At 43.9% G+C, this 13,781-nt stretch overlaps 1 protein-coding gene across 4 annotated transcripts in view; it reads right to left on the bottom strand.

Moving 5' to 3' along the window:
• The window catches only part of LOC118076889 (transducin-like enhancer protein 4), a 138,444-nt gene extending 125,482 nt beyond the window's left edge, over positions 1 to 12,962 (bottom strand). For all 4 annotated transcript variants that reach the window (XM_035100057.3, XM_060280067.2, XM_060280071.2 and 1 more), the window contains exons 1-4: positions 11,792 to 12,962; positions 10,718 to 10,815; positions 9,361 to 9,424; positions 7,877 to 7,921 (exon numbers count right to left, since the gene is read on the bottom strand). In XM_035100057.3, coding sequence (XP_034955948.1) covers positions 7,877 to 7,921; positions 9,361 to 9,424; positions 10,718 to 10,815; positions 11,792 to 11,836 — 252 coding nt within the window. In that variant the 5' untranslated portion in view covers positions 11,837 to 12,962. The remainder of the gene's footprint in view (positions 1 to 7,876; positions 7,922 to 9,360; positions 9,425 to 10,717; positions 10,816 to 11,791) is intronic.
• Between the last annotated feature and the right edge of the window lie 819 nt (positions 12,963 to 13,781).

The raw sequence follows: 13,781 nt of genomic DNA, 5'->3' as shown, positions 1-13,781 counted from the left end.
AAAGGAAAATAAAGTAAACTTCCTACATTTATTTTTAGTGATACATCAAACCCCACACATAAGGACTACAAAAGGATAACTTGAGTTTGGGTTGAAGGCAAGCACATTCTATTTGGACCAGACTAATTGAAATGAATGACCATGATGACATGACATAACCCCTAGTGGTGCAGCAATAAAACGGTTAGCACATTTGCAAAGCTAAGTAGGGTCCAGTATGGTTTCCTGTTGGATGGGAGACTAGTGTGCGCTAAGATTCCTGCATTGAAGCTGGCTGGATAAAATGACCCTCAAGAGTTCCTTCCAGTTCCAGAATTCTATGGTTCTATAAGCTAAAAGAGGGAAATGTAATGAAGTATGGTGGACACGTGCATACTGTCAAAAAACAAAATTGCTCATTGAGTTAAATAGCATGCAGTATGTTTTCTTCACCAAAAATTTCACAGGCAATGCTGAAGGGCAGATAAAAAACTGTATTGTGATCCACAAATCCCTACTTGGCCACCCTGCTCTGGAATATGACCAGCTGCTTTGGCAAACATGTCTGCAAATGAAATTAGAAAAAGAAAAAAAGTAGGGGGAGGGCCTTAACTGTTCAGAAATATTAGAAGAGAATGTATTTTCTTTTTCTTGGTTAAAAACCACAACATAGGACACCGGCTAAAGAAAATGTTCCTTAATACTGTATGGCTTTTCTAGCTGTTGATTATAAATGTAGTATCCAGAGACTTGCTACACAGTAGAATAAATGTTTAGGAGAATGGTGCTCAACAATTGTTGCAACCGTGCAATATAATAATATGACATTATGCCAGCCTCATGAGCTGTTACTCGCAGGCTGCAACACTGGCATAAATATTTAGGTCTTAACTTCAATGGACTGACAATTGGTCCAGTGTTTACACTCTTCAATTAAGAGGAATATTAGAGGCTTTGTTGATTAGAGGCTCACAAGCTGACCTATGTTTGCCAATTAGCATCAGACCTGCTGAGATCAGTTCTGCTTTGTAGTGCAAAAAAACATGGAATAAATGGCATGCACTACACGTCACAGACATCAAATTCTTCAGAGAGCCAATAGCACAACTTTCTCCCAACGTGTAGCCAAACACTTTCTGAAGCAAATGGCGCACTCAGAACTATTAAGTTCCAAATGGGCACTGAGCGCATATAGTCACACAAACTCTTCTCTCTTACTTTTCAAGTATGGAGTTTAATTGCACCAGAATAATTAGAACAAATCAAACTCAATCAGCCCTAATATTTCTATTTATGAATACGCGGCAATTAATAAGAACATGGATAAACATGATGGAAAACTCACTTGTATCATCAAGAACATCCCACACTGTACACAGCAATCACGTTTGAGAAAGATAAACATCATACTGCTGTTCCAAGGTGTGCCTCTATTCACACTCTTGTGTGTTTACTATGTAAAATGCCTTGCATGCAGCCTAAAAAGCAGCACGAGCCAACTTTTTACCAAATGGGCCCAATTGCTACTGGTACGCTGCTGCTGCTGCCCCATCAGTTTTTCCCCCTCACAGTGTGTGAAGTGCAGATAAAAGAGCGCAATCTTTAGACACCTGGATTGTGGATGTTTAAGGATGTGGCCATGCTAATCCATGGCGTACGTTTTTGCTTTGCAAAATGTCAGGGTAAGTTCATCAAGGCAAAAGAGATATCCCATTCACCATGCATACCTGCGGGGCAAGGTAACGTTATAGAAGCGGTCTTTTTCTACTATTATTTATTTATTATTTCTCAATTATAGGAAGATCTAATTATACAAATGATTCTGTTCTTTCCAGGCAGTGCAGGTAAATGAGGCTTATGCTAAACTGAGAGATACAGCACAGAAATTAGTGCCTTTAAAAAAAGGGGGGGCGACAAATTCGTATTCAGAGCATATCGGCCTCAAGCCAGCTATCCCAAGAGTAATGGATCCCTTTTTCCTCCTACAGCAATGAAAGATACCAAGGGACTACGAAGGCCCCTGCAACTGAGGTCCTGCAACAGCAAACCTCATTCTATTAAAGACGTACATTTTATTTTAAATTTGGAACAATACTTCATAAAAAAGGAAGAATATCATATTCTCCAATTCTCTGCTCCTGTTCCCAAGTATATGACTCTGTTTACAAGAATCTCCTCCTGCTGACAAACCCTTGCTTCCCCCATCCTCCCATGTCCAAAGAGCCGTGGCCATAGGAGGGCTCTGTGATCCAAATGTCACACATAGGAAGGTGTGGTCCAAAATCAGTCTCACAGTACATGCTAAATAATCTTAAACTAGGACATATGAAGTCTGGCCTTCATACTGATTTGTCAACACACATTTTATATTTTAAAATTTGATGGAAAAATCTCAAGGTTAGAACCTTAACACTGCGAGACACCACAATCTTTTACATTTTCACTTCTAGTCTATCTGATGTTAAACCTCCCAGTTCTTCTGCCAGCTCCTACTACATTGCTGGTATCTCAATTAAATCTTTCCTGCTGTATATAAATGGGGAGAAAACTCAAAGAGGTGCAATTCTAGTGGGTTCCTCAGCTTTCCTCCAGAATACAGGGCAGCATCTCTCCAGCTAAGGATCAATATAGCACACATACATTGTGCAATCTTATGCAAGCCAAAAACATTTCAGGTAATCAGAAAGATAAACAGAGAGAAATGTCATTTAAACAATTACACACCTTTTTATTAATTTCCACAGATCACCAAGTTGCTTGTCCAGAATGTAAAGAGATACACACGTCCCAACACAGATGCTCCTTGAGCGCGTGCGAGTTCCGTCCCACATAAAGGCATCCCTCTGCAGATGGGATCTGAACCCTGGGCTGTTCTCAACACTTAAGTGACTAAGGAAGCCTGTGCAGAGTATAAGTGGAGGCAGACACTACTTGCAGCAAGAGGCTGCAAACCAACAAACAGCAGCTGCTTCTGGTTGCTCGCCACTAGTGCTGCTCACCTGCTCAGGTAGACACACTCTGCCGCTCAGGGCAACAGGCCACCAAGAGTGGAAGGGAACAGCTCGTTTGCTTATCAGACAGGCACACCGAAAGTGGTGGCAGATCTCTTTTTTTCCCCTCTAGGAAAAAGAGGGAAATGTGCGTACCTGAGGATGGGGTGGTAACCATGGCATCTGGCACTGGCTTTCCACTACGGGCAGGTCAGGGGTTGACATAAGCCCTCCTTTAAGTCAGAGGCCTGAGCAACCCTCCGAGACTTCATTACATTAGAGAATATACCAGAGGTTCTCGACAATATAAGCATTCTGTGACCCCAGAGATGAAAAACAGTCCACATTCAGCTCTAAATTAAACAAATGGATTTCCATCTTTGGTCTTTTACCAAAGTAATTTACTGAAGCACCAGCAGTAAGCAGACTCCAGGCTAGGATGTCATATGAACCATATATCAACCCAGTCGGCAATAAATCTGCTCCTCCCCTCCGAGCTCTATGCTACTTTCTTAAATAGCTCACTATAAAGCCCCAACCTAATTAAAAACAGCTTCCTCTGCAAGAGTTGCCTTGATTTCACTTATTTACACATTAACTGCAGCCTCTGTTTGGCCAATCCAGCCCTATTCCCTGTACTATGCGGGGCCTTTTATCTGCCCTGGACAGCATTTTCTCCAGCAGATGAAGTAGATGCCGATTGATTTGCTGTCGAGCATGGTAAATTAATAGCAACAAATTGCTGAGGGCCCCATCTCACTGCACCACCATGCTTCGGCAGTTTTGCTTTATTTGCTCCATGATGGGCAGCAGTCAGGCCTCTTCAAGTCAATTTCTTCTTAACAACCTGCAATACTTTTCAATGGTGAAAATAGAGCTGTTCCTTGTAAGTCAGAAATCAATATCCTATTGCCCTTAGAAAATGCTAAACAAGCAGTATTGGCAATCCACTTGGTACCAGAGGGTATCAGATATAATGCAAATCCATACCGCTTCCCTCCTTGTAGTTATTACAGTTTGCTAAAAGGTTCCTAATGCCATTTATCATCATTTACCATCGACTACTGCAGCTACGATTATGATATCCTATCAGCTGGCCAGAGCCCTTTCATTTCTACTCAATTAATATTTTAGAAGCACTCACATGGTTGTTGCCTAAGACTTGTAATAAAATTTACATGGATTGCAGTGAAAGGAGGAAGGGAAGAGGGGCGTACAGAGATGGTTCTTAAAATGCACGCACAAAACCTCCAAGGTCTGATCTCCTGAAAATATCCATAGGAAAAGGAACCAGTTTATCTGAGAATGCTTTCAACTAGGAAGAGCTTTGCTGAAAAACAAAAGGACCACTGTAATCTCAACTCAGGGGGAATAAACACGCAGAGAATGATATTTGCCTCCTATTTGACTTCCCACTGGTACTATTCATAATGGTCTTATCTGCAGCCAAGGGCTAATTCTGATTTTAATAGTGAATATTGGAGTAAAAGCACTTCAATTCCCGATTGACTAAAACGATGAGATTATTATACCCTATCATTATCAACTAATTAAAATAACAAAAATACAATCCAAAGAGTCAAAGAAACAACACATCCATGTGTTTTTGAATTTATGTAGAAGTGCTAGTGTGTGCATGTGCTTTTAAGAAGGTTTGGCCCATTAAAACATTTCTCAGGACACTAATTCTTTTAACAGCACAATTGCATGCGTGCTTGATTGGAAATAAATTCCACTGAATACAAGGCACTTGCTTCTTAGTAATATTCAGGATGATAACCTTATCAATAGCATCTTGCCATAGAGAGCAATGCTTACATTTTTTTCACATCCCAAGGCAAACACAAAAGGGGGGGGGCGAACACCAGATTTTAATCTGGCATCTCCCAACACACTTATCCTACTCTATTGATCTTAGCAAAGATTGCAAACAACAACAACAACAACAACAACAACAACAACAACAACAACAACGAGGCTTCTGTGCCACATGCCAGGGTTGTTGGTGTTGAGTGTCTGTTTTTTTTTAATAAACCTAAATAATTCAGAAAACTAATTCTATCAGTCTAATGCTATTTACTCAGTTACCAAAATCTAAATTAATTATGTTCTCAAACATAATTGTTAAAAATTGGCAACATTATGCAGGCTTAATTAAGATTAAATCCAATTTGCTAAATGTACTTTAATTGGTACTAATTACATTAGCTTTCCTTTCAGAATGACAAATTCCCCATAGGTTTCACTTTAATAGTCTCCTATCAAAATCAACACAGGATGACTGATGATCAGCCTTGCAAAGGGGGAGGAGAAAGAAAGGGGGGGGACCTTGCCACATCCTCTTCCCCCCCCCCACCCTCAAGGCACACACACACAGGGCCAGCCAGCTATGTGCATTTATCCTTTTGTCAATTTGCTAAATCACAGAGTCATGACTCCATCACAGCCGTCATTTTCTGTTCCAATGAAAAAAATTCTCTAAAAATAAATACTTGGTGGCTGGGAGCAGCCAAGAAGAACAGACGTTTTAACAGAAAAATACACAAAGGTTTCAAATACCAGGGCCACCAATTACTAGGGTACTTCTTCCAGGGGCTCCGGGGAGCCCTACTTTTGAACCCACGGAGACACAAATCTAATAAGCGAATAAGCCTAACCTGATCTTGAGAACTAGGGCCCAATTATGCTGCAGGGCAACTTCGCTCCATTATTGCCTGCTTTCCATTACAAGGGCATCCAGCAACTACATCTGGAAAAGGAGCTATGAGAAACCAAGGCTGTCTGCCTGGGAAAACAAATAAAGATAGATAGGCCCTCTGTGCTTTTTTTCTTTGTGGGGGGGGGATGAATGGAGGAGGGGCAGGAATAAAGGAAATATAATAAGTAGGTGGCTTGCAGAGCTGTCTGTATTCCATAATGTGATAAACTGCCCTCAGGATTTTCGTATGATTGAATATAAGAGCAAAATCCACAAATAACCCCCAAAGCAGATCACTCTGCCTCAATTGGTTAAAATTTGGGCGGTGGGGGGAGGGCAGGACAAAGAGGTGGAGGTCGGAAGGCTTTTTCCCCCTTTGAAGAAGGTGGCTTTAAGTAAGGGAGGCTTCCAATATTCCCATAATGTCAGATGGAGAACTTTACTGGACAGGGTTGCAGGCAGGTAGAGAAATACTATGATCAACATTACCAAGCCCACATATTACACAGCAGAGAAACAGGGCTAAGGCAGTCAGAGTCTTCAGAATGATAATTCTGCGAAGAACTTTCTTTGTTGCATTTCATTAGAGTCGGCAGCATGTGATAAAAAGTATTAAAAGAAGTGTTTTCTGCAGAGGTGGAGTGTTGATACTACTAATCTGAACAGAAATGACAGCAATGGAAAAACGATACTCTAATTAAATGCAATCCTTCAAAATCAGCACATTTTCAAATTAAATATAAAATTTACTCAGAGCACCCTGCTGCAAGCAGTTTCCAATGTGAAATATTCGAAAGCCCACTTTTCTTTATTTTAAACCGAGGCAGTGCAAACATTACAAACTTTATATCTAGGCTTTTCCACCTTCTAGGTTCCCCCTGCCCAGAAAAAAAAAATTACATACATATATTAAATTATTCTCAATGTGTTCCTGAACAAAATGTTAATGGCTCTTTTGGTACACATACCAGAAACTTCATAAGCTAATCCATGAGGATTTTGGTTACCAATTTTGCTTAGATACAAAAATACTCTATTGTCCTTTAAAAAGGTAGGTGGATGAGTTTTTACATCAAATTCAAGACAAAGTTTTTTCTGACTTCAAAAGGTTTTAACAATTCTTCCCAATAGCTCACAGCACTAATTAATATTAACCATTAATCCTATGAATACTTACACATGTCCTCAACATCTGAATTGGCGCAATTAAAATGAACTGAATTGCAGCCAAAACCTGTTATGCGACAGAATAGGAAATTTAAGCTAGTAGACACTAGACAGTGTGTTGCTATTATGCCCAATTTAGCAGCTTAACTATTGTGACAAACCCGTAGAAGTGTAAATAAAGGAACAAACTATGAAGTAGCTCCCAAAATTCTGAAGTCAAATTTTCTCACATTCTGTACAGAATTCAACACTTGATCAGAATTATGCTGCCGTGCTAGAGGACTTCCATTACCACCTTCCCATAACTTTCAGCAATACACAATTCTAAAAAAACTTTAATCACGCTTCTTCACCAGGAAAAGTTAGCCTCATTCAGCCTAAAAACAAAAATCCTCTTTACCACAGCATACTTTAACCTACCAGTCATGGCCTGATTGCTGGTGTCTACATCAGTATAAGCTTATATGTCGTGAGGAGTGTTTGGCACTGAAGCACAGGATTTCCTGAGGTGGTCCACGTAAAAGGACACAGAGGCATGCTTTCTCGTTCCGCATCAACTTCCTTTTTTCAAACTACAGATCTCAAGAAGTTCACCGACTCGCACGTCCAACACCTTTAAAAGGCGACTGGCCCCTTCACCATACACAGACTGGTCTCAGGTCCACTGCCCATCAGCTCATCTACAAGGCAGTAGGCTTCAACTCAAGACAGCTCAAACCTAAGATTCTGATTTTGTTATCAACAGGCAACAACTGGACTACTTGCAGGCAGAGATTACTTCACACAACTGTTACCAAATCCAACAGCATTTACCCAACACAAATCCACCACAGGCATTTTAGGGAATGTCCGCAAAATATTAAGACCACCTACACCTGCCTGCACAGGCTCTTATGTCACATTCAAAGAATCAGTTTGTCCCGGTGAGCAAAAACAAACAAACCAAAATCTTGTCTGCAATTGAATGAGTGCTGTAGTTTAAGTGGATTAAAAATTTAAAAATTAACAGCAACTTTACAAAAAGAGGAAATGTGTTGCCTACCTGTTTATGCATTTCTATGTTCAACCCGTAGGACATTTCATAATACTAAGAAGAAAGAGGAAAATGAACTCATTTTAGAATATGTAATCATACAAACACACACAATTTGCAATCTTTTGAAAGCATACGTAGCATAATGTAACTAAGCTGTATCTCCTCAAATCATACACATTCCTAATTTGTGTTGGTCTGCTTTTAATTCTACATTTGTTTAAACTACCACTCAAAAAAGGAGGGGGGGAAGGAAATCACACACATGCATACCAGAAAGGGAAAATGACAAATACAATTATTAAAGATCAGACAGAGCCCAAGTATACATTGTGTTCCACAGCACCAATTTAAGATGGTAAAATGTTGGAAATGCTAGAAAGCAGACAGGGTCATAAATCAGCAATGTAGAGGAGACTTTTCTTTCGATATTTTAAATTAAAAACATGAAATGACTACAAGCAAATATAGGCTTTGCAAAGAAATAAAACAGCAGAGCGTTTCAGATTCAAAGCAGACACACAATTGTGTATGTGGTAAAGAAAAAGAAAACCCTGCTTTCCTGTATTGCAGAATAGCTCGGCTTTGCCAGTTAGTATCATATGCACAAGGAACATCAGAGCAGGTGAAGGCCAGAATAGAAGGTTTGATGGATAGCTTTTGCTCTGGCTAGAAGGCGCATATCTCAAGGTTATTGTCCTCCTTAAAACAGAGTCACTCCATCACGTAAAGAAAGCAATTATTTCCTCATATAAACAGATGAGCAGATAGAAAACAGCTCTTTGGGTGTCATCACAATCCATCAGAAAATTAGGTGTTTAGAGACTTCATCAAATGCCAATCATTGCTGCAGGGAATCCACAAATACATACTGGGGAGGGGGAGAGGTCTTTTCTACAAAAATTCTGGTCACCAACGTCCTCAATTAACCATGAAGCCTTTAATTGGCAGCTCCTAAGCAACAGGTTTAAGAACTAAGACTTTTTATTAGAGTGCTGGTTCTCTTTGTCTTGCCTCTTAAAATGCAAATGTCTTTCTCTGAAATGACAAATTTATTCTGCAAATCAATGGCAGGTGGAAGTATAGACTGGAAGCTTTTGTCTTGAAGACTACATGCAAACTCGTATACGCCTCCGACCAGCTAATCATATTTTCATCAATATGCCAAAGGGTAAGGAATTCTTTATACCTAAAACACCAAGAGTCTTCAAAGACCTTCTGCCATGCAGGACCCATTGGGTGCCGGAGTGAACACACTCATTTCACACAAGAAAGTCCAAGTGGATTGTTCCACTGAGCAGAAAAAAATTATGTCAAAGCGCCGAATAACAAGCAGGCGCCAAACCTTCAGGGCCCAGGTTTTCTAATGCAACCTTCATCACAACAGTGCCTCTTATCGCTAGCTAGCTGACTGCCTCCAGCAACCTTCGCGTTCCTCTCTGTTCGTATACCACCCTAATAGACATTTTGAATTCGTTATGCCGCTTGCTTACCATGACATAATGTCGCTGCATCTCTGTCTTTTCACTGGCCAGTTTTTCACATTCTAGCTTTAAACTGTTAAAGAAAAAGAAAAGAAACAGGCACACACACATCCATGAGTACTTAATAATGCCCCTTTGCATAGCCTCTCGATATATGAATAGTCCCTGCAGGATATCCTCTGTAATATTAATAAGAAGCCAAATTCAAGTAGTTTGAGCGTATCTATGATTTCCCTTGTCGATAAGATCCACTTGTCCTTTGCTCAAAACCAAAATGCAGTAAAGTTTTCAGGCAAATGCATCTTGTGTCAGTGAGGTGGTGGTAAGGAAACAGGTCAGAAAAATGGAATTCTTAGGCAGGCGGCTTGACTGTCTTCGAAGGATAAATATCACCTGCTATTGTGGAATTCTTTCAAAAAGACCACTACTTAAGCTGCCTTTATGTGTGATCTTGCTTGCCCTTAAACGGGCAATATAACTTTGAGTAACCACTCAAGATAGAAAGGGTTGAAAGGTTTTAGGCTTTTAAAGGAAGCAGCACAACAGCATCTACAAGTGACATCTTCTGAGCAATAAAGCCTTCTTTGCACTCCCCCCCCCAACACACACACACACACACTTAAGGTTGCAACAATCTTGAGAGTTGTTTGTCAAGAAGAGTATGAAAGTACTTCTACCCTAAGGATAATGAGAGAACACTCCAGCTCCAATTCCATTCTATCAGCACCTGACATTGCACATTGTCACGCAAGATATGAAGGAGCGGGGTCAAAAAATTTAATTTAAGCAAAGATGTGCATGGATGGGTGGGGAAGAGATTTCAAATCCTGTTAGCTTACACCCCTAGAACTGGGGCCGGGAGAGGCAGAAATCCTTGCCCAGCAGTTTCCAAACCTCTTTGCTCTTGGTGCTTTGCCCAATCCACAAGAGCACTTTTATTTGTGTTTTGTTTCTAGATCTGCCAAGACTAACCTTTTAAAGGTGTGTTTCCTCCACCTGGATTAATTCAGAAGAACTTAAAAAAAATAGTAAGTACCTTTGATGGAGTGTTTATGAACATATTGAGGGATATGTTTAAAAGCACACTCCTAGTATTTGAAACCTCCCTCAGTCAAGTGGGCACAGCTCATTGCCAAGATAAAGGAGATGAAATGACACCATTCTATCAGGGCTGTGACCCGGGAATGCTTTGCTTTGTTTTGTTTGGCAGAGTGGTGGGGAAGATTGCCGTCTCTTTGTAATGAAGACAAGAGTATGATTTTTTAAAAGAAGAAGAAGAGAGACACATGCATTGCCTGGAGGGGGTAGTAGTGGGAGTGACAAGAGATAAGCAAACACAAGGATCAGGGAAAGTAAACATCATTACCTGTGGTACTGAGCCTGTAAAAACTGAAACTCCTCCTTAATCCGATCACAGGATTCGGAAATGGTGAATTTGAAGGGTTGAGCAGGCTGATGCGGTGCCTAGAAGCGGTCATCAGAATGAAATGTTTTAATTACTCCTCTGCCCAGCCTTGCCATTGGTGCACGCAACACATACAAACATGCCTGCCGAGGTCACCCATACATCAGTAATGAAAAGAGCAATTAAAACTCACTCTGGGCACGAGGGTGCGCGCGCACGGACACGCCGAGTGTTTTTGTCTTTCAATCATGCCAGTCCTGCCTGCCTTATGCACCCACCAAGTAGAGCCTTGCTTGTCCACACCTCCATAAGCCTCTAATAGAGGCGGCGGCAGCTCTGCTCAGCCGGCTCATCTTCCCTCTCCAGCATTATAACCAGCCAACACCACTAGCAAGGGCTTAAGGAAGGAGGGGGGGATATTGTGTTACCCCACGGAGGGTCTTCATATCGGGGAAGTGAAGGAGCGGGCGGGTGGGGATGAAAGGGGGCAGAGGGCAGGGAAAGGGAATCGCAAGGTACAAATGGGCAGCAGAAACGCACTGGGCAGCTAAAACGAATTAAGATGACGGCTCCTCCGCTCCCTCTCCGCTTAATTTGCCTGTGACTCTTTCAAAGGCTAGCAAGCCGGAAAGTACTACGAAACCAATCCCTGACACCGTAAAGCCTAGAAAGCCAAAGACAACAATAAGAAAATGGCTACAACTCAATTGTTTCACCCAACTCTCCCTCCCACCTCTTCACCCTCTCCCTCCTCCCTCCCTCCCTCCCTCATTTGCCTTCTCCTAGCAGGAGGGAAAGCGGAGGGGGAGAGATTGGTCTTTATTCTCGTCGACCGTCCCCAGACCTCGCTCTCTCCCACCCCCTACCCGGACCGACCGCACAGTTCCGCCCCTCCCATTTGGTAAACAAGACTTTCGGGAGAGGGGGCCGGGGGGCCGGGGTGGGGTGGTGGGGGAGATGCTGCTGGAACCCGAGCCTCGCCCCCAGCCGCAGCCCCCAGCCAGCCCTTCCACCCTCGGGCTCGCCGCTACTCACCGGGTGTCTGCTTTGAGGGTACATCTTGCTCAGATCGCGAATCATCCAAACCGATTTAGTGGGTGCTCTGGGCCAGAAAGAAAACTCGGTTCATTGATTTTAATTGCAGCGATGCAAAGGAGATGATGGAGGAGGAGGAGGACGGGGCTGCCCGGCGCTCGCGCTTCGAGGGGGAGCGTCTCAGGCTGTGCCCGCACCTTCCCACCCCTAGGACTCGAGAGGCGAACACACAAGAGGCGGCAGAGGCGGCTGCTAAGTCCCCGGCAGAAGGGGACCCGTGAAACATTCCACAGGGGGTGTCCCTGGCCAAGGACCAGACGCGCCGGCGAGGCTGCGGCCAATGCCCGCCGCTCCCACGCCCAGGGCCCTAAGCGCAGTCCGAGGGTCCAGGTGCCTCGGCGCTCCGAAGCGGCGCTCGAACAAGTCCCTCTTGCGATGTCCCAGCGGTCGGAAGAAGGCTGCTCATTCGCGGCCCGCCAGCAGCGCTGGCTCGGCTCCTTCCTTCCTCGCTCGCTCGCTCGCTCGCTCTCCCGCGGTCCGAGGGTCGACGCTCCTCTCCCTTTCACCGCGGCTGACCCGCCTCCGCCTCCGCCTGTCCCCCTCGGTGGCAAGCAAAGCAAAAGGAAAGGAAAACTCCGCTCATACCAAACGCGATCCTCTCCCGCAGCAGATGCCTCTCGCAGCCGCCTCTTCCGTTTGAAAACTTTTATTGATCTTAGTTGTTGGCCCTTCGCAACGAGGCAGATGAGAGAGAGCGAGAGAGAGAGAAGGCGGCGGGGCGGAGGGAGGAAGAGAAGGAATCCTTTTTTCTTTAAAGCAAACAGGAACTCCCGAGATGAAAAGAATGTGTTGTTTTCACTCCCGTCTTTTTTCTCCCCACCGAGGAAATTATACGCGTCTTCAAAGGTCTAAATGCAATAACCCTTTTGTTGCGGTTTTGTTTTTCTTCTTCCCCTTTAAATGCCTCTTGTTCTCCCTCCCCTTTAATAAAAAAAATTAAAAATTAAAAAAGAAGAAATGCGATCTTGGTTGATTGAGTTGTTTATTTCCCTCTTTTTTATCCTCTCCTTTTCCTTCCAAACTCTTGCAGATAGCAAGACGGAACAATATAACACGAAACCGCAGCGGCAACCCAAACCCACCGCTCCGAGCAGCTCTAACAACACGCTCTGGCGAGGTGACTCCTTTGACCAAATTTAGCAGCACCAAATCATTAACATTCTGATACATATTCACAACAATCGGAAGACAAGGTAGCTGCAAAGCACCCTGGGAAGTGGAGTCCTTGACGGAGCCATTCTCCCCGCCTTTACGTGGCCAATGTAGTAAAAATAAACTACCACTCCCGTCGGCAAGCACGCAGCCTCTTTAGCCGCCTGTCTATTTCCCCCGCTACGACAGCTCCTCCTACGGAGGGCGTCGCCAACGACCAATCAGCGACGGCCACTCATTAATCGCCGTTCTGTATTAATGCCCATCATTTCGCCGCTGACAAATGGGCTTACGGCTCTGAGGTGGGGGGGCGGCTCCGCTCCGTCTCCCCCACGTGGGGACCAGACGCGGCTCGGCACGGCAGCCAACCGGGAGGCCCCGTCTGAAAGGCCACTCCCCCAACCCTCCCTCCTTCGCTCTGCCCGAGGTGGAGCTTTGAGATTGCTGACGTTCGATTGCGCCGGCGTTCGAACAGGGGAAACATTTGTTCAGCTGTCAATCAAAGTAACGTGGGGTGGTTGCTGCTGCCGCCGCCGTCACCACCGCCGCCGCTACTGCTGGCTCTTGTACGCTGGGTGGTGGCACAACAAGGGAGGTGTGCGGCTGGAGCGGGGGATCCGCGGAACCTCCCCGCGTCGCACCCCCCCCCCGCACCCAGTGCCACTCATCGCCGCTGTATCGCCCACACCAGGAGGAATGCGGACTAATTAGGGGCCAATGTCTCCTTAAAGAGACAAGCTCGGCCTTGTGTAACGCGCCGAAACCCCTGTTGAGACAA

Source organism: Zootoca vivipara, chromosome 10, assembly GCF_965207765.1.
Source record: "Zootoca vivipara chromosome 10, rZooViv2.hap1.1, whole genome shotgun sequence".
Classification (NCBI taxonomy): Eukaryota; Metazoa; Chordata; class Lepidosauria; order Squamata; family Lacertidae; genus Zootoca; species Zootoca vivipara.
The sequence above is the reverse complement of the archived record's forward strand: the minus strand, read 5'-3'. Positions and strand labels throughout refer to the sequence as shown.